Here is a 19486-nt window from a genome sequence, read left to right on the forward strand (position 1 = left end):
TTTAATCAATGATTTTATTGTTGGGCACAAACTGGACATTTTGTTTTTAACTGAAACTTGGTTAAATCAAGATAACAGTGCAGCTGTTCTTATTGAATCAACACCTCACAACTTCAGTTTCATGAGTGAAACAAGAGCGCAGAAAGGAGGTGGAGTTGCTGTTTTATTTAATGATTCTCTTCAATGCAAGCAGATGTCCTTTGGTCATTTTAGTTCTTTTGAATATGTGGCTCTGAATTCTAATCAAGCTTTATTCCTAAACATTTACAGACCGCCTAAATAGTGTGCGACCTTCTTTGATGAGTTTACTGAACTGCTGTCTGTAATCTGTATTGATTTTGACTGTGTTGTTATTGTTTGTGATTTTAATATCCATGTTGATAATTCCAGGCCAGAGAGTCTATAGAACTATCTGGTGTCCTTGAGAACTATGATCTGACTCAGCATGTGACAGGACCCACCCACAACAGGGGGTACACTCTGGACCTAATCATCACCAAAGGTGGAAACATTTCCAAGGTTGCTGTGACTGATGTTGCACTCTCTGATCATTTATGTGTTTTCTTTGAGAGTGCAATCTCCTTGCACACAAATGTCCAAACCAAGGTTGTGACAAAGCGTTACATCTCTGAAAACACCAGTGAACTATTTATTCAGAAGTTCTCCTCCACACCAGCCCTCTCTTGCCTCTCAGTCAATGAGCTTGTAGATGGCTTCAATTTAAAAGTAAAAAATATTATTGATGCCATTGCACCCACTAAAGTGAAGGTTGTCTCGGGTAAGCAAAGATCTCCTTGGAGAAATGCTACGCTGGTCAAAATAGAGAAACGAGAGTGTCGGAAAGCTGAGCGCAGGTGGCGAAAAACTAATCTCCAGGTTCACTGTTACATCTATAAAGAGAGACTTCGCAATTATAATTTGGAACTTAGAAATGCAAGGCAGTCATTCTTCTCTGACATCATAACCAAAAACAAGAACAATACACGCGCCTTATTTGCTACCGTCGACAGGCTAACAAACCCTCCAGTGTCGGTAGCTGCTGAACTCCAATCCACTTGGGCATGCAATCAATTTGCCTCCTTTTTTCTGACAAAATTCAGAAAATTAGACAAGCAGTCAGTGCCTCCACACCAACCACAGGATATGTGTTGTCCCGATCTCTGAATAACATCCATTCAAATATCATGACACAATTTCATTCAATCCACCGTAGAAGCCTAGAAGACATTATACGACATCTGAAGTCATCCTCCTGCTGCTTGGATATTCTACCAACACACTTTTTCAAAAATATTTCAAACTGCATGACCACTGATCTTTTACAAATTGTAAACACATCCCTTCTCTCAGGTGTCTTCCCACAAGCCCTAAAAACTGCAGTTATTAAACCACTCCTAAAGAAGGTTAGTTTAGACTCCGCAAAGATGAAAAATTATAGGCCAATATCACACCTCCCATTTTTAAGTAAAATAATTGAAAAGGTGGTTTTCCAACAGCTGACCAACTTCTTGACCGTAAATAACTGCTTTGATGTTTTCCAGTCAGGCTTTCGACAGCACCACAGCACTGAAACTGCTCTTGTTAAGGTTTCCAACGACATCCACTTAAACATAGACAATGGCAGAAGTTCAGTCTTAGTGTTACTAGCTCTCAGTGCTGCATTCGACACGGTCGACCATGCCATACTCCTAGAAAGACTAAAAATCTGGGTGGGACTCTCTGGCACAGCACTTAATTGGTTTGAATCCTACTTGAAGGACAGAGAATACTTTGTGTCTGTAGCTGATTACACATCAGAGCTGAGTAAAATGACATGTGGTGTTCCCCAAGGTTCAATACTGGGGCCTCTTCTGTTCAACATCTACATGCTTCCACTAGCTCAGATTATGGAAAACAACAAAGTGTGTTATCATAATTATGCAGACGACACACAAATCTACATAACTATGTCACCAGGGGACTATAATCCCATACAAGGGCTGGGTAACTGCATTGAACAAATCAACAACTGGATGTGCCAGAATTTTATTCAATTAAACAAAGATAAAACAGAAGTAATTGTTTTTGGTACCAAGGACGAACAATTGAAAATCACCGCTCAGCTTCAGTCACTGATGTTAAAACCCACAAACCAAGCCAGAAATCTAGGTGTAGTTCAGGATTCAGACCTCAACCTGAACAGCCATATCAAGACAATTACAAAATCAGCCTATTATCACCTGAAGAATATATCAAGGATTAGAGGACTTATGTCTCAACAGGATTTGGAAAAACTTGTCCACGCATTTATCTTCAGCAGACTGGACTACTGTAACGGTGTGTTTACAGGTCTCTGTAAAAAATCTGTCAGAAAGCTGCAGCTGATTCAGAACGCTGCAGCTCGAGTCCTCACTAAGACCAGGAGGGTGGATCACATCACTCCAGTTCTGAGGTCTTTGCACTGGCTTCCTGTCCAACAAAGAATTGACTTTAAAATCCTGCTGTTGGTTTACAAAGCACTGAATGGTTTAGGGCCAAAATACATCTCTGATCTGCTGCTACCTTATGAACCATCCCGACCCCTCAGGTCGTCTGGGACCGGTCTACTTTCTGTTCCCAGAGTCAGAACTAAAGATGGAGAAGCAGCGTTCAGTTTTTCTGCTCCACATATCTGGAACAAAGTCCCAGAAAGCTGCAGGTCTGCTGAGACCCTCAGCTCATTTAAATCAAGATTGAAGACCTTTCTGTTTGCTGCTGCCTTTAATTGAAGCACATTCAATTAATATATTAATCAATTTCCTGCATTTTACTACTGAATTTTATTTCTTACACTGTTTGTTTAATTGTTTTTAAATTTCCTTTTCTTTTGCCTTATGTTTTGATGCTTTTAATGGTTTTATGTGAAGCACTTTGAATTACCTTGTTGTTGAAATGTGCTATACAAATAAACTTGCCTTGCCTAAGAGTGTGGGGCTGCTGTGAGACACTTTCATGATCGAACGTGTAACAGAAACAGCAGATAGTGATGTTAAACTACACCGTCTACTTGAGTGTTTGCTCCATCCCTCATTGTGAGCCAGTGTTATGTCCGTAATACATCTTTGTAACAGTGATGATGTGATGATTACGGTGCTTAAATGGACTTATAATTAATGCTCTTTGGTCCTACGACCACTCAAAGCGCTTTCACACTACATTCATCCATTCATACACTGATGGCAGGGGCTACCATCATATTAAATTTAATCAAGGTTAAGTGTCTTTAACCAACACATTGGGGGATCCTCTGGTTGAAGGACGACCCGCTCTACCACTGAGCCACCGGCGCCCATAAAGTATAAGACACAGTTCCATAATGTACGAGTGCCCCTATTACATAAGCAGAAGACAATGTCATCTATTTTTGGTGAATGACACTTCTTCTTTGAGACAGTTCACACATTTATCCCCTTAGACACCCACATAACAGACTTATTCACAGTCAATATGTTTAATCGATTGATTTTGAAACATTTCATTTGTTTGCAATTATTCATTTGACATTTTCTTCGTGATTCGGGAAATTATAAACAGCATTGATTAATGTAAGCGAGGTGTCCCAATTTCAAATCCTAATTTGATTCTTACTTTGAAAAAGGAAACCCTGGAAGATCTTAAAACGATGCTCAGGAAACGACACGCGTTGGACAATCAAAATGAAAAGAATTGGAGAAATAGGCCAAGTGATACATTTACATGGTTGCTTGAGCTTTTTGTGCCACTGAACATTACCCTCTGCCCCGGTCTTCTCTCAGCACCATTACTATTCAGTCTCTCTCTCTCTCAGTGTCCAGGCAGCATGCCTTTCCTCTTCGGGCTGTCGGACCCAGCGAGAGCTGCTGCGTGGTGACAGTATCTACTCAAGCTTGAAATCTGAGCCCATTATGTCAACAGATGTTACAGACAGAGAGGAGCACAAGCATGAGAGGAGGAATGATAAAGTGTGAGTAGAGGGAGAAATACATAAACCAAGTGACATTAAAGTTCATGACAAGTAAACAAACATTGAGAAGCACTTAGTTGTACAGCAAAATGAATGAAGAGACCAAAAATAAACAATATCAAAATTATTTTTTTCTTAAATGGCAACGGTATTCTCACAAATAATCTTAAACAAAGACCAAATGTTTTTTATGGGTTCATTTGTTGCAACTGAAGTCAACATTAAACATTTATTTTCTCTTTTCCAATAAATGTGTTTTAGTGACATCAATGGGCACTTCTCAAAAAATACAAAAAAACAATACATGCCAGAAGCATTTCATAAAACAAACCATGACAAATAGTGCTGGACAAAACATTTCAGCTCCAACTGGCAAAGATGAACCACGTGTTCAAATAGCCTGCATGTGTCAGCTCGACCATCAAGGTCATCACCAATCATCAGGTCTCATTTCAACAATGTTTTTTAAGTATTCGCCTTCTGATCTCACAAAAATACAGGCCGAATTGGTGGTGATGGAGTATGATGAGAAACAAACTGGCCAACACTCAACTCAGTACGCTCTCCTTGAGAATTGAAATAGTCAAAAGTACAAAAGACAAGAGTTTCAGTTAAGTGGCAGAATACAGCCTCAAAGAGGAAATGCTCTTGGTCAAACAAACAGACGGATGTTGTATGCAAAACACCACAGCACACGGCACGAACGAAGACACATTTAATCCAGTCAAGTAACCTTTGCTTGAAACTGTGTGGAAAAAAAAGCACTGGAGTTCAGTTTCCTCCAAAACTATTTTGTACAGAGAGCAAACAAGGGCATTTCAATTGGACCCTGGCAAATGTGTATAGGCTAAAGCGTGCGTCTCGTTTATAATATTTGAACAGTAAATAGTCATGGCATGTGGGTTATCTTAAACTGACTGTTGGCCCCTGTCAGAAGTGCAATTTCATCATGTACAACGGCTTTACTTTACGATTTCCTTTCTCCTCAACAAACCGGCTCCATCACTCCAAGCAGGCTTTTCCCTTGAAATACTTTCTCTTCCTCTCTAGATCTCTATTGTGTTATCTCTAACCCCCCTCTTACATGAGCTTCAGCAGCAGTTCATAGGTGGCATTGATGATTCCCCAGGAGATGAGTGAGCGGTGGTAGTTGAGGTGGGCCCCTCTGAAGAGCATGGCCACACTGCCGCCCCTTTCTCTCCACACTGTTAGCAGCACCTCCCTGCAAGGCTGGAAGGCTCCGCCGACCTGAGACTGAGCCCGGGACTTAACCACATTTAATGGGTAGAACATGATGCCGAGGGCTGCCCCCAGCACACCCCCACACACAAAATCATTAATCACGTGACCGGACCGGCTAGTGACTTCTGGGAGCTGCTCCTTAATGGGCCCGCGTAGCCCGAAGAAGAGCACATTGCTCGGGCCATTACGGAGAATTATGGGCACCAGGCCGCGGTAGCACTCTTTGACACCGTACTCAGTCAGAAGTGTTCGGAAGGTGTGGACTGTGTTGTTGAAGCGCCCGTGGTGCCGATGGTCTTGTAGGAGCGTCTGCACACGCTCAAACGGCATCAGGATAGCCTCCGCTGTTCCTGCCAACGCCGCGGCAAAGCTCCGAGTGACCAGCTCCGGCACACCGCTGCCAGCGGCACAGTCAAGTAAGACCCTTGAGAAGTCCTCGTACAGGCCAAACATGATGGCCACCGTAGTGCTCTTCTGGAGCAGCGGGGGCAGCAGGCCCCGGTAGAGATTCCTCAGTCCATCCCTCTGGAGCTGCCGCACCGCCTCAGTGGCCAACACGCCGTGCAGCTGCTGGCGGAACAGCACCTTCTGGATGGGGAAAGTCACCACGATGTTGGTAAACGCCGCAATGGAGCCGCAGACGTAGTGCTTCCCTCGAGTGCCTAGCATGGAACTCAGAGATCCAGCAAGCAGCAGGGAGCGGCCTCCTTTAACCAGGCCAGGCTGAGGTGTCCGGGCTGACTCAGAGTCCATGGTGCTAACAGCCATGGGAGGCTCAGTGCCCCGCAGCCTGTTCCTCCAGCATCACATCAGCACCGCCCTGTTGTAAATGATATAGTCTGTGAAAGAGAGAGAGGACATATCAGACATGCCAATCAGTCCTCAATATCTTCTTAAGGGTTGATACAAAACTTGACAGACTGGAAAAGGTCAGCTTAGTCACGGCGCATGAGAAGGCACCAGGTCTGTTAATTTGATGCAACATATTAAACTTTATCATAAAATATTGAATCTAGTTTTTCCTCTTTTTGAATTAGAAGCTGGTGGCACAGCCTACCACAAACAATAGTAACAGAAAATCTGCTCAAATGAAAGCAATATCCTCTAAATACCTGAAACACATAAAGCAAGTTGTCTAAATATAGACCAAGGAGACAAGGACGTTAGAGGGCACAGCAAGTCAACCAAAATATGACTCCAGAAATACCACACACAGTTTCAGGTCTGTATGACAAACCACGCTGCCACATGGCTACTGTAACTGACCTCTGAGAGTTATGTAATTCAGAAGTTCCCCGGGTTTAAAGTACAGTTCATTCATTCAAGCATTTTAGTTTTGAGGTGTAACTTTAGCTCCATGTTGGAAGACTTTACACAACTAACGTTACCTCCATGACGTTTCACAGGAAACTACTGAACTGTACTGCATTTTATTAAAATTATGATATTGATACTTTAACTACATATTGATACTTTAACTGTATCAACAGATTTGAGCAGATGACGAAATGCAACACTTATGTAACGTTAATCATCCGATACTTTTTCCACAACTCAATCTTCCGCGAGACACGCCCTCTGTGTAATGCTTCCTGTTAACGTTAACTGGTTTGTCGTGTCATGCTTTTCCTAGCATGCTCCCTTGTCAGACGAACACAATAGGCCTAACATCACTTAACGGGCCCATTACAACAAGAACATGACATTACTTACTGTAATTACAAGAACATTACATTACTTACTAGCTAAAAACAACAACAAGTAAGCGACGGGCTAGCTTTGCGCAATAGCTAGACACCCAACTGCTAGGCTGTTGAACCAACTTAGCTAACGTTAGCTCAATTTAGCTAGAGACTGTGCCTCGTCGGCTGTGGTAGAAACAGTCGATCAGATGTTTATTGTACAGAGAGAACAGGCTCGGATATAACGGCTGTTTGTTACACAGTAACTACATGTAAGCCTAGCACGCTAAGTGTCTAGCTAGCATAAACAGAGATGTTGTTGACTGGTTGTATACTTCGTTGACAGCGACAGGCAACAGATCGGCTCATTAATCAGTCTTTACCTTCCGTTTACGCCAGACGCTGTCCTGTCCCCGGACAGGTTTGAGTGCTGTAGTTTTTTGCAAGGTAATTGGGGCACAGTTGTAGGTCGTGTCTGTCGCAGCAGCAGCAGGTGACCGCAGCAAAACGCATCTGAAGCGCATGCGCACTACTGCAGATCTGAGAGCATATGGATGGGTCTACAGCGGACTTTTTTTAGAGATTATTTCATCTTTGCTCTATTAGCTAATTGTATTGTACAATAGTGGATATTATCTGTGTTGGTTGTGACGCACGAAATATTTTGATTAAAACCATAAAACCATAAAACGGACGTTTTTTCCGCGTCGTCGTAAAGCAGGATGTAGCGACATTTTTACGACTGTGATGTGACGTCATAGTCGTCACGTTAAAGACGGGTGTCGGTAAATAGAGGTTTAGCTTTGACTGGTGATTTCAAAACAGTTTTTTTGTCGTTCTTTTTTTGTCAATATTCACTGTTTTGTAAATGTATACGAGGTAATTGAATAACAGAACCTGGTCTGTTGAACAATTGCACCAGAGATGTCAGGTGATAGTCAGCTATTTGTTGCTAGCTGTATTCTTACATTTTGCACAGAACAGCTATCTTTAGCTTAACGCTAACTCTGGCTAACGTTAACTATTAAAGCACATGTCCTCGTGAGACAACTATATGCGTTAAACTGTTTTCTGAACTGCATGTGGGTTCATTTTTGTCGCCTTCGCCGCCGAAACCGAGATTCATGAGAAATGTCAGCGCAAAAAGATTGCGAGTTTTTGGTGAAGACAGCCCGGGAGCTGGTGTCTGATGACCCCTGTGCGGCCAAAGCCTGGCTCATAACTGCCAGAACACTTTACCCTGCAGATTTCAACATACAGGTAACATTACGCATTTGTATCAGCTGATAATAGCATAATAGCACATGCATTTTTGTGTCAGTCAGTCGAGCATCATCACGTGTTTGAAGTGTGTGGCTCCTCTGTTATGAGTGCATTGTTGACATATTTTCACAGTATGAAATGTACATCATTGAACGCAATGCAGAGAGGACAGCTTCCGCAGGGAGACTGCTGTACGACATGTGAGTTACAGTGTAGGATCTAATCTGTGGTACAAGTGTTACTGACTCTGACCGAACGGATGCTAACTGTTTGTCTATTCTTTAGGTTCATTAACTTTCCAGATCAGCCCATTGTTTGGCGAGAGATCAGTGTCATCACAGCTGCACTCCGCAGTGACTCTCAGGACAAACATGCACAGTTTCTACGAGGTGAGAGGAGCTTATCTCAGGAGTGTGACAATGAAGTGTTGGTTTTGAAATCTTAAAGAGTGTCTATCTTTATGTGTGTGTGTGTGTGTTTGTCTCCCCCAGGGCTTTTTGAGACACTGCCTGGCCGTGTGCAGTGTGAGATGCTACTGAAAGCCACAGAGCAATGTTTCAACACTTTGGAGAAGGCCGAGATGCTGCTCCTTCTTCTGAAGCGCTTTCCTGAGTCTGTGGTTCAACACGGAGTAAGTAATAATATCATAGCCCTTGTGTGTTGACATTTGAACGTCGACTACATGGAACTATAAACAGTCCCTGCTAACTTTCTGCTGTATGTTTAGGTCAATCTAGGAGAAAAACTGTTGGAGGCGGAGGCATCAGAGAATGTGGAGACGCCTGTCAACTGCTTCAGAAAACTTTTTGGTGAGTGAAACACTCTCATTAAAGCTTGCTTTTCATATGCAATGACTTTCAGACTAATTATTTCTTATTATTACAGTGTGTGATGTCCTCCCCTTGGTCATAAACAACATGGACATGCGCTTGCCGGCCAGCCTGATGCAGAAGTACATGCTGAAAGCAGCTGAATTCTACATCGGCTATGTTACCCGTGGACCCTCTCCTGATGTACAGACACAGGGTAAAGCAGCACTGTGTTCATGTTGCTCTTAGTGCTAACTCAGTGTGACGCTTTATACCTCAAGGTTTCTTGTCCTATAGTGGGGTCTATCTCCATATTGTTTCTGTTCATTGCCTGTCTGACATTTCCTTCTGCTCCTCTTGTTCTTTGTTTCAGGCTCTCAAGAAGGTGGCTCTCTGAAGTCGCCCACTGTGTCCCGTGGCTCCCAGCGCTATGTGATTGACGGTCTGTCTGAAAAATCGTCAGTGGTTGCGGAACCTTGGGAGAGGCTGTTGGATATCCTCGCTGTGGTTGGAGTGCGCTGCGAGTGGCAGGGAGACATGGGACAGAGGTGGTGCATCCGTCTGCATGTCATTCAGATCTAACGTTGGTCATTTTGAGGCTGTTGAATTGAGGTGCTGTTGAATTGTACTCCATGTTTCTTTTTTTTCTGTGTGCCTTATGCTCTAGGAGTTATGTGGACATGCTGCAGAGAGTGAAGGAGCTGTGTCGCTACCTGCCTGGTCTGGAAGGAGACACGCGGTCTCGCTGCTGCAGTCAAGTGGTCATTTGTGCCGTGCTTGTCCTCTTCCACAGCGCCTTCATCTACGTCTCAGCTGTGCAGCCTGCACTGTTCCAGGGTTAGCCTCCGTCTTTGCTTGTTCGTGTAACTCTAGTTCTTTTCATTAAAAGGTCAAAAGATCAAACGGTGGGTTTATGTCTGGCAGGTGTGAATGCGTTGAGCTCCGGGCCGTGGATCCTTGTAGAGGATTTGAGCTTTGTGTATAATGATGTGGACGTGGACAGGGGAGCAGTGAAACATGCATATAAGAAACGCAAACTGGCAGATGGGAGAGAGAAGACAATGGTGAGTAAAGATAAGAAATCATTTTGATGTTTCTAGCCAGAAAAAACTGTGCACGGTTGTGCTTTATGTGTTCTTAAGAAGGTGACTGTGGTGTGTTTCCGTTGTATCCGTGTCGTTGTAGAGCTCAGATGATGAGGAAGGGTTGGGAAAAGGTCGACACATTTTGGTGAACAAGACTGAGATGCCCAGCTGGTCAGAGACTCTGGAGAGCTTTCGCACAGCAAGGGAAAGCTGGGACCTTCTTCACTCCCATGATGGCCTGGAAACCGGTAAACACCTCTTCTGTTCATACCTGTTCTTGTTTTCCTACTCAGACGGGGTCCAGTCACTCCAACACTATATCATAGATTGAAAACTACAACAGCTGCAGATGTATTTTAATGGCTTATAAAAGCTTTCTCTATAACAACTTAAGGAAAAAGCATCTTAATACTTTATTTTTGTAATATTTTAACAGAGTTTAAGAAGATCTGTGCCTCTTGGAAGACGGACAGCTGGTTGTGGTTCAGAATATTCCTCACAGACACGATCATATACCAGGCAAGCAACACCTCTGATGATTTATTTTTTATTTGTTTGTGACAAGACACCTGCTGCCCTTTCTATTGTCATTTAATTTTTTGTAAAGTATTTAATCACTTAGTACTGGATTTAATTCAACGTCATTGATCTAGGAGGAAATGTAGTAATTGGAGGAGCAGCACAAACAAGATGTAGCAATACATATATTAATTTATACAATATTTAATGAATGGGGCAAATAGAGGTTTTGGATCGACTATTGACAACAAGTGGATTGAATTGAGGAAAATCGAATGGAGTTAATGGCAATATATAGTTTTTCTAACTGAGATATTTATAAACGTTAAAATGAATCTCTTCCCATGTGCCTCATTAGTTGTTTGTGTGTGTGTGTGTCTCCAGGGACAGTACCGTAAGGCCCTCTCGAGCCTGTACCAGATGGCTGCAGTGCAGCAGCCTCAGCCTGGACAGCAGAGCCCCTCAGGTCAGGCCAGTCTGGAGCACCACAGGGCCCTCATACAGCAGGCGTCCTGCCACTACGCACTGGGAGAGTACAGGGTACACACACACACACACACACGCACCACAACAACAACACTCATGTTGTTGTTGCATTAGTCCATCGTGTGGTCCTTTTCCCATATTGTGAATACACGCCTGACCCAAATATATTATGTTGTACTGTTGTATTGAGCAGTAATTATTTTACTATTCCTTTTCAAATGGATAACAGTCTCTGTTATGTAATGCCACTACTGTAGATGCTGTTCTAATCTTGTTTTATACTGATGTCTCTATTGCACTGTAATGTACGGAGGAGGTTGTTTTGCTTGGTGTTATCATAGAAAACATACTGCTCTGTGGGCCATGCTCCAAGAATGAATCGATAACCCCGTCTAGCCTGCAGGTGGCGTCAAAGTTAATTTGATTTTAGAAGCACACAACTGCAGCAGAGCTCAAATTTCAGAGATTATGTTCAGACGTACATATATACTTATTAATTCAACCACTCTGACTAACTGATATGTGTTTATTTTTCCCCAAAGCCTCTACACTTGTCACATGCAAAGCTTTATTATTGAGTATAATTTGACATGCATACCTGAATTTTCTATACCAACAATTTTCAGAGCAGGTTTTGGCCCAGTAAAAAGATATCTATAACACATAACAAGATTTAGAGTACAAGTGACACAATGTAGACAATATGTTTTATTGAATTTTTTTCCAACATTTGGTGTAATAGCCTTGCCCTGTTCAGCCGTGTGATGCACGTGTTGTACTGTGTGTGTTAATCAGATGGCCTGTGAGAAGCTGCTTGATGTAGTCGGGGGTCTGATGTCCCCGAGCCTGGACCCAACTAAGACTCCAGAGGATCAGAGCAGGGTCAAGACCAAAATAAGGAAAGGTAAACACTTCCTGCTTCCGACCTGTGAACAGCTTTTAACTATTTATGTAAAATTGACATATAATATACATCTTTTGTCGCACAAAATGGTTTCATATTTTTTGCAAATATGTCCCAAAAATGTTTTGCGTGCGTCTGTATGTTGACAGATTGTTATGACCAGCAACTCAATATCAATACAAGGAAACCACAGGTTACCTTTGATAAAATGTACATATTAACGAGAAACGACTCACTTTGTTGAAACTACCGTTGTCCCTCGATACAGAAATCATATAAATCGCACCATTTATCGCGTGACACAGAAATGTATAACTGTTGTGTATTTTTGTCATATCTAGGTAATGACCTGAGATTGCTTCCCTGCACCAGCAAAGCTGTGTTACCTTTCTGTTTCCAGCTGATGTTCGCCTGCTTCAAGGTACTTAAACTAGTTACGCCTGTGGAAGTGCACGGTTTGTCACTATTTGTGTCGATCCATTTTTTTTCTCAGACTATTATGGTATTAAACCCTCGTATAACCCACTTTCTCTTTTTCTCATTTTGTGGGATCAGCTCCGCGTCTTCACAGACAGCCGTGACGACCTGTCCCTCGGTCACGTGGTGGTGCTCCTGCAGCACGACTGGCCACAGGGCGAGATGCTGTTTTTAAAGGCAGTGGAGAAGATCTGTCAGCAAGGCGGTCTTCAGTATGAGAATTTCTTCAACTATGTCACCAGTATCCTTTTTGTTTTGTGTAACTCACACAAGCCTGACAAAATGTATAGAGACAAATGACTTTGTGGTTACCTTGTGTGTGTGTGGTCTCCTATCTTGGATGTTGGTTTCCATGAGCTCATGACTCTTGTCAGACATTGACATGTTGGAGGAGTTTGCATACCTGCGTACTCCAGAAGGCGGCAGGATGCAACTGGAGTTCCTGCCCAATCAGGGAATGCTGATCAAGTAAGCGCGTCCCATTCACAAACGTTTTAGTTGCATCGTGACTCTGCGCACTCCCGTTCTGTTGCTGTTTTTAAAGAGGACAGTGATGTTGATTGACGATCTTAAGTAGACACGGCCTGTGGGTAGAAATGTACTTTGAACTGAAAATGCTGTTGACGGAGCGACGTTACAAAGAGAAGGAGTGTACGGTTAAAAACAAAGCTTCTATCGCACTCCTTCATTGATTGCTGTAGAAGTTAAGACACTTAAATGCACCCTCACTGACAGAGTTGTTGAATGTTGCTGTCCTTCAGGAACCCTAGTCCCGCCCTGGGGGTGGAGTTAAATACCCTTCTGCTACAAGGGGTGCAGACGATGGACAGGTACCCCAGGCCCCTCCTCCCACAGCCCCATCCCCCCCTCCCCCCCCACACCAGTCACCTTCCCTTCATTCCCAACTTCAAGGCTTGTCATCCCTCCAGTTTTGATTTGGGTCATTTTACATCCAGAACTAGCTTGATTTCCTGTTGGCGTTTGTTTATTTGAGCCATTGCTCGTCTTTCTGTGCTCATCACTGTTGTTGGTGTTGTTGTTGTTGTTCTTTGAGGATGATGTTGGTCTTTTTGTGCAGTCAATTTAGTTTTTACCTTTTCATAACACTTGAGCTCATTTCATTTGTGGACATGTTTTATGTGTTGTTTTATTCATGATGATGAGACTTTTGTTGTGTAATCTTGAACGGTTGATTTATGTAAGAAAAAACAACAACATGCTGTTTCTGTGATTTTGTCTTTGCTGCATAGGCCTCAGTCTCAAATCATGTCACAATAATGCATCTCTGACGATATGTATGTTTGTGTTCATTGTCGTTTTTATCCTATGTTTTGTTTTCCAGACACCACACCGTGACTCGTGGGATCACCAAGGGAGTGAAGGAAGATTTCCGTCTGGCCATGGAGAGGCAGGTGTCTCGTTGTGGAGAGAACCTGTACAGTGTGCTTCACCGTTTCTGCATCAACGAGAAGATCATGATCATCCAGTCTCTTCCTTGACACCTGGCCTGTGACTTTTGAGCCTTTCCACAGTTGATATTCCAGGCATTGTTTTAATGCAGCTGGACTGACTTTAGGACACATGACACATTTGTAACTCTCTTGTCTTCATCATCCATCTACGAACTTTTAAAATCATACATCTCCTTACCTTAAAAGCAGATCTCTCTTTTCAGAGAGTTTGTAACGATACTGGTTTTCTGAATATACAGTGCTCATGAAGTTAACATAGTACGTGTGTAGTTTTGCACAACCACATTTGAAGTGGTTCAATCATATTGTGACGTTTGTGGAGTCAGTTATGACAAAAGAATTGAGCGAATATTTGATGTTCTTCGGTAAAGTTTATTGTTTTTGTTACAAACTTGAAATGTTAGTTCATATAAATGTTTCCATTAAATGTCCTCTGAATGGTTGAAAGAATTGACAAATGATTTGTATCTTACAAGCTTACAAGCAGTCAGTTTATCTTCATCTCATAGTACACGATTAGAAATTAGACACTATAGCTCAAGAAAGTATGCTTATGTGTTTTAGAGAATACTAGAACATTATTTTTCGCTCCAGAGCACCCACGTTTTTACTCCTACTGCGTTTCCTCTTTCCAACTTTCACATCATTATAATTCACACACCCTCTTCACACTTTCTCTTCCTTCCGAACTCACTCCTCTAGTTCGGTCACTGGTGCATTGGGCAGGTCAGCCTGTAGTGCAGCCCTGAGGTTAGCCCAGAACAGCCTGTGCTTGGCCCTGTCCTGAGGCCACTCCAAGTATGTGTGCTGGCCCATCATGGACTTCAGCTGCTTGTACTTGGATGGGATCAGGTATTGAGGCAGAGGCTCGAGCAGTACCAGCACAACGCTGTCCGTGCCCCAAGCGAGGCGTTGGTGGCTGGCAAAGTACAGCTCATAATGGCACCACTCGCTCTTGACGAAGTGAGCAGAGAGCACAAACACGGAGCGCCGGCTCTTCTCCACACAGGCGATGATGTTCTCAACGATCGTCTTTCCCGGCACAAAGTTTTGCTCATGGTGACAGATTCGGAGCCCTCCTGCGGTGTCTTCAAGGTTTGGGAGGAGGGAGTTCTGCACCCAGTCTGCGTCATGCTGGCTGTAGGACACAAAAGCATGAAACTTGACACCCACCAGTTCTTCAGGTCGAACGTGACGCATTCTGGTGCGATGTTTGGCTCTGGTCCACTGCCAGATCATGCGCATATACCAGGGGGCATCCAAACGATGGCACAGGATCACAACTGCGATAATCACTAACACTGCTGGGCACAAGATGGTGGTAGCTAGGAGGCCGATGTTACAGGAGACCTCTGGGATGGAGATGTCTTTCAAGGCGAAGTCTCTAAAGGCCTCTGGGTAGGTGCAGTAATAGCCCAATGGCCAGTTCAACAATTCAATTCCTGTGTGACTTTCCTTCTTTTCAGACTTGATGCCAAGACTTATGAAACTCCTCAGAGCGCAGGTGCAGGTGAAGGGGTTGTAACTGACGTCCAGGGTCTTCAGTTTGGGGCAGCTGTCCAGCTTGTTCATAGATGGTGCGTGGAGGGAATTTGACTTGAGCAGAAGCTCATTCAACAGGGGGAAGCCGTTGCATACTGGGAGGTCCCGCAGCCTGTTAGCATTTAGATTCAGAGATGAAAGATTTTCCAGTTTCAAGATGGACGATGGTATCACAGAAACCTGGTTGTTCTGGAGGTCTAGTGACTCTGTTCCTTTTGGTAGACATTTAAAAACGGAAGCTGTCAGACCATTAGACGACAGAGTCATATTGATGATGCTTAGTGGCCAGACGCATTCTCCGAGACCATCGTAAACCAGGGAGTTGATGCTGAGGTCCAGATGCTGCAGTGACTTCATGAATTGCACCCGTTTGCTCAGGATCTGAAGGCTCCTGAAATTGTTGCCTACCAGAATCAATTTCCTCACACTGTCCAGATTCTTACATTCAAGACTTTTTTGACTTTCCACTCTGGAGAAGATGGAGTCGGACAGGGCACAGTTGGAGAAGTCCAGCTGGAGGATAGGACTGTGAAACATTGGGCATGTCATGTGTATGATTGAAGTCTCAACAATTGCTAAACTCTCCACCGGCATGTTGATAAAAAAGTTGTAAACAGTTTCCTGTGAAAAGATGAAAGACTTTACCACCGCCCTTATGGCTCTGAAGGACTTCATTTTAGACGTCTGGATCCCTTCATTCTCTCTACGAGGCAGGTTGTACAAGACCACATCAGAGGCCGTCAGATGATCGACTGATGTACGCCAGACCACACCTACAAAGTGAGTCAAGTCCTTCCAGTCGATTGATATGTTGGTGAGATAAAGATGAGACGTGAGGATTCCTACTCTCTCGCTCAGCTGCTTACTCAGCTCATTGTAGCCACCTTTCAAATCCATCAACTCCACGGCAACAAAGAGTGACAGTGCATCAGAAACCAGAGAATGGTTCAATATTTGATAACTAGTGGCTATCTGAAGCCTCTGAGCTTGGACATCCTGCAGGCTACCTGCTGTATAACCCTGTTCATTCTCCAGGGAAAGGGTAAGTGTACGCAGTTTCACTCCAGCAATATTCAGGAAATCCCCGTTACTGATGTTTTGTGCTCCAAGAGCTAATCTCTCCAGTTTCACCAGGGATCTGAACTCACTGCCAAGTGTCATTGTGAGAAAGTTGTTGCAGACTAAATTCAGCACCAGAAGGTTCTCTGTGTGGAGCAGGTACCGCTGACCCGACAGGTTCCTCAGTCTGTTGTGTGACAGGTCTAGATCCTCCAGAAGTGGCGTGTCGAGGAACGTCTCTGGATCGATGTCCTCCAAACTATTCCAGGAGACGTTGAGGAACCTCAGGAGGGGTGTGTTTTTGAAGTCTCCCCGGTGAAGTTGCTGTATGTGGTTGCGTGACAGGTCTAAAAGCTCAGTCGTCTGCGGCAGGTCTCTTGGGACAGAGGAGAGGTTTTTGGATGAGCGGTCTACGATGCTGTCGGGGGACGCAGCGCTCTGCTGGAGTCCCATCAACATGGCTGCCGCCCAGAGGGCAGCGATCATTGGCCTCATTGTTAGTCTGGATAGAAGTAAGAAAATAAAGGTCTCATACATGCACTCAGTTGCAAGTTTATTAGGTACACCTGGCTAAAAGTGCTGCAGGCTAATAAAACAGTCCTGCAATAAATCTTAGGAAGGCTCAGTTTTTATTGAATCCGTTTTAGAGAAGTGTGATTCAACTTCATTATGAAGGATGTAGTTTGTGGTGAAATGTATTGCATGACACACGGAGGCGTGCCTGTTATTTAGCCGACCCTCAGATATAAATGGGGTGGACAAAATAACAGAAACAAATAATAATGGACAAAATAGTCGGTGTAAACCTCTAAAACCCATTTCAACAATACCGAATGCTAAACCTTCACAAGGGTAGGATGTAGTTTGTTTTATTTTTTTCTGATTTGTCCTGTCTTTTAATCCAGTCAGATTTTGAATACTGAATTGAGCAAATGCATTAGTTTAGTGCAGCGGTTCCCAAACTTTTTAGGCCGCGCACCCCCTTCTACATCCCGACTGGGTTCGCGCATCCCCCCCCCCCCCCCCCCCCCCCCTTAATAAAAAAAAAAAAAAAAGAAGCAACAGAGCCTTTTAAGCCTTCATAGCCGCATAAGAATCGGACCAATGAGAGAACAGTTTGCTCGCGCGTGGCATTTGTTTACAAGATTTAGTCCGCTGTTAAATGTTGCAGTGTGAACACAAACCGAACAAAGGAGCAACTGCAACATTGTATCATATTAATCCCTGAATCGGAACAAAGCAAACGAACTGAAGGTGTGAAAACGCCCTGAAATACTGCAACAAAGTTTCAATAACTTTCAGTGACACAAGGCGTCACTTTTAAAGAGCAATACGGATGCGAGCACACACGCACAGGCTCAGAGGCAGATTATCACATTTCATTTACAATTAATGAGCGACTAATGTAGCCAGGATGTCTTCGGACAAAGCATCGATGCGGCGCGACACAGTGTTGTTGGACACCGGGATCATGTCCAACTTTTTTGCTTCTTTCTCCCCAATCATACATTCCACCATCTCTCTGGCAGCTGGCAAGCTCACGTCTTCGGCGATTGTGTGCGGTAGCCCCTTTCTCGCTATTCTGTAACGAGATATGAAGCCCGTAGTGCGTCATTTATAGACCCAACACATGAATGAGACTGCAGTTGTTTTTGGCTGTTTTGTAACTCCTCCAATTTCGATATAAACAATGTAAGGGGCTTTTGACTTGCACTGGCATGCTTGGTGTTCAGGTGGCGACGTAAATAAGAGCTTCAGACTGTTAGCCAGAACCTCACTGCACACCACGCACTGTGGCTTTGGGGAATCTGCGTTGGCAATCCAAGTGAAGCCCAGACACAGATACTTTTCATCATATTTCCTCTTTTTTTTCCCAGTCTGATGCTCACTCTCGTTTCCTCTTTTTCACCTTGACTCCGCGATGGGCCGATGTGCTCCCGATTTGTCTGTGCTGCACCTCTCCGTTCCCCTCGCCTCCGATTCCTCTCTCTCTCTCTGTCCCTCTCCTCTTTTACGACTGATAGCTTCAGATGTCCCACCTGACAGTTTTTAAATTAAAATTACATTTTCTTTTAATATTTAATATTATTACACCATCAGACCGCCATTACACTTTTCCTCTCGCGCACCCCCTAGAGGCAGCTCGCGCACCCCCAGGGGTGCGCGCACCCCACTTTGGGAATCCCTGGTTTAGTGGATAGATTCAATCCTGTTTCTAAAGGTTTAAAACAAAAATATATATATATCTTTTTCAGACTCTTCATTGTGTGTGTGTTGACTAATTATTCTACTATTTTGGCCACAGTGGCATCTCAATCTAAACAGCATGGTTGTAAAATAAAATTGCAACTAAATCCTACCATTAATAGTACACAGACAGAAAAAGGAGCGTACTTACCGAGGCCAGATGGACTTTCTTTTGTTAATAATGGTGACAAAAATGTGCAAAACAGTTCACCAACAATCAAAAGCAGTCCGATCAAAAGACAACAATCAGCAGTCAGCTTCTTCTGTTGCTCTAGCTCGGTTTTGTGACACAACCTGTGCTAATGTTAGTTAATAACAGGAAACAGAAATGGAAATGAAAGCAACTGTCAAACCAATCACGTCTTTCTCTCGCACATCCTCTTTTCCCTTATTTACTGCAAAGAGCTTTCTACTAAAGGGAACTACTGTATTTATAGTGCTATTTAAATCTTCTCAGCTATTCTGATTCTGATTTGTACAACACATTGTTCTTTACATGCTGGACTGTGTTTAAAAGTTATTTTACTTCCGCCTTGGTTTTGAATCAAACCTAGTGTTGAGGGGCTTTGTCACAAACATACCAAACTATTGACAATTCTCTTTACTATGTCACGTGTATTTATGTTATATGTCCTTCTGTGTAAGGCTGTTTTGAAAAGCCCCTCAGTGTTATCAGGCATCTTCTCTTCAGTATCATAGCGACCACACTGAGGTCAGTCTGAGTGGTAAATGACCATT

At 43.5% G+C, this 19486-nt stretch overlaps 3 protein-coding genes across 4 annotated transcripts; 1 reads left to right on the top strand and 2 right to left on the bottom strand.

Moving 5' to 3' along the window:
* Positions 1–3461: 3461 nt before the first annotated feature.
* Positions 3462–7396, bottom strand: slc25a51b (solute carrier family 25 member 51b). The gene is made up of 2 exons (XM_079268213.1): positions 7269–7396; positions 3462–6042 (listed from the first exon to the last, which is right to left on the bottom strand). The coding sequence occupies exon 2, from the start codon at positions 5969–5971 to the stop codon at positions 5042–5044; it is 930 nt and encodes a 309-aa protein (XP_079124339.1). The 5' UTR covers positions 5972–6042; positions 7269–7396; the 3' UTR covers positions 3462–5041.
* A 268-nt stretch (positions 7397–7664) lies between these two features.
* On the top strand, positions 7665–14569 carry ints10 (integrator complex subunit 10). Of its 2 annotated transcripts, XM_079268416.1 has the most exons (18): positions 7665–8145; positions 8281–8348; positions 8434–8537; positions 8640–8779; positions 8876–8957; positions 9034–9174; positions 9331–9505; positions 9625–9794; positions 9882–10021; positions 10143–10290; positions 10479–10561; positions 10946–11101; positions 11843–11951; positions 12293–12372; positions 12507–12669; positions 12803–12896; positions 13190–13258; positions 13771–14569. In XM_079268416.1, the coding sequence occupies exons 1-18, from the start codon at positions 8017–8019 to the stop codon at positions 13925–13927; spliced, it is 2208 nt and encodes a 735-aa protein (XP_079124542.1). In that variant the 5' UTR covers positions 7665–8016; the 3' UTR covers positions 13928–14569. The 2 variants fall into 2 exon arrangements, with proteins under 2 accessions (XP_079124542.1, XP_079124543.1); XM_079268417.1 differs by lacking the exon at positions 13190–13258.
* Positions 14570–14590: 21 nt separating this feature from the next.
* Positions 14591–18994, bottom strand: tlr1 (toll-like receptor 1; the record flags this gene model as incomplete). The annotated part of the gene is made up of 2 exons (XM_079268415.1): positions 18900–18994; positions 14591–17003 (listed from the first exon to the last, which is right to left on the bottom strand). The coding sequence occupies exon 2, from the start codon at positions 16994–16996 to the stop codon at positions 14591–14593; it is 2406 nt and encodes an 801-aa protein (XP_079124541.1). The 5' UTR covers positions 16997–17003; positions 18900–18994.
* Between the last annotated feature and the right edge of the window lie 492 nt (positions 18995–19486).

The sequence above is a fragment of the Melanostigma gelatinosum genome, assembly GCF_949748355.1.
Source record: "Melanostigma gelatinosum genome assembly, chromosome: 5".
Lineage (NCBI taxonomy): Eukaryota > Metazoa > Chordata > Actinopteri > Perciformes > Zoarcidae > Melanostigma > Melanostigma gelatinosum.

Coding starts and splice junctions, on each gene's coding strand:
- slc25a51b (XM_079268213.1), bottom strand. CDS start 5,971: ATGGCTGTTAGCACCATGGACTCTGAGTCAGCCCGGACACCTCAGCCT.
- ints10 (XM_079268416.1), top strand. CDS start 8,017: ATGTCAGCGCAAAAAGATTGCGAGTTTTTGGTGAAGACAGCCCGGGAG. Junction 9,506..9,624: donor CAGGGAGACATGGGACAGAG/GTGGTGCATCCG, acceptor CTTATGCTCTAG/GAGTTATGTGGACATGCTGC. Junction 10,022..10,142: donor ATGGGAGAGAGAAGACAATG/GTGAGTAAAGAT, acceptor GTGTCGTTGTAG/AGCTCAGATGATGAGGAAGG.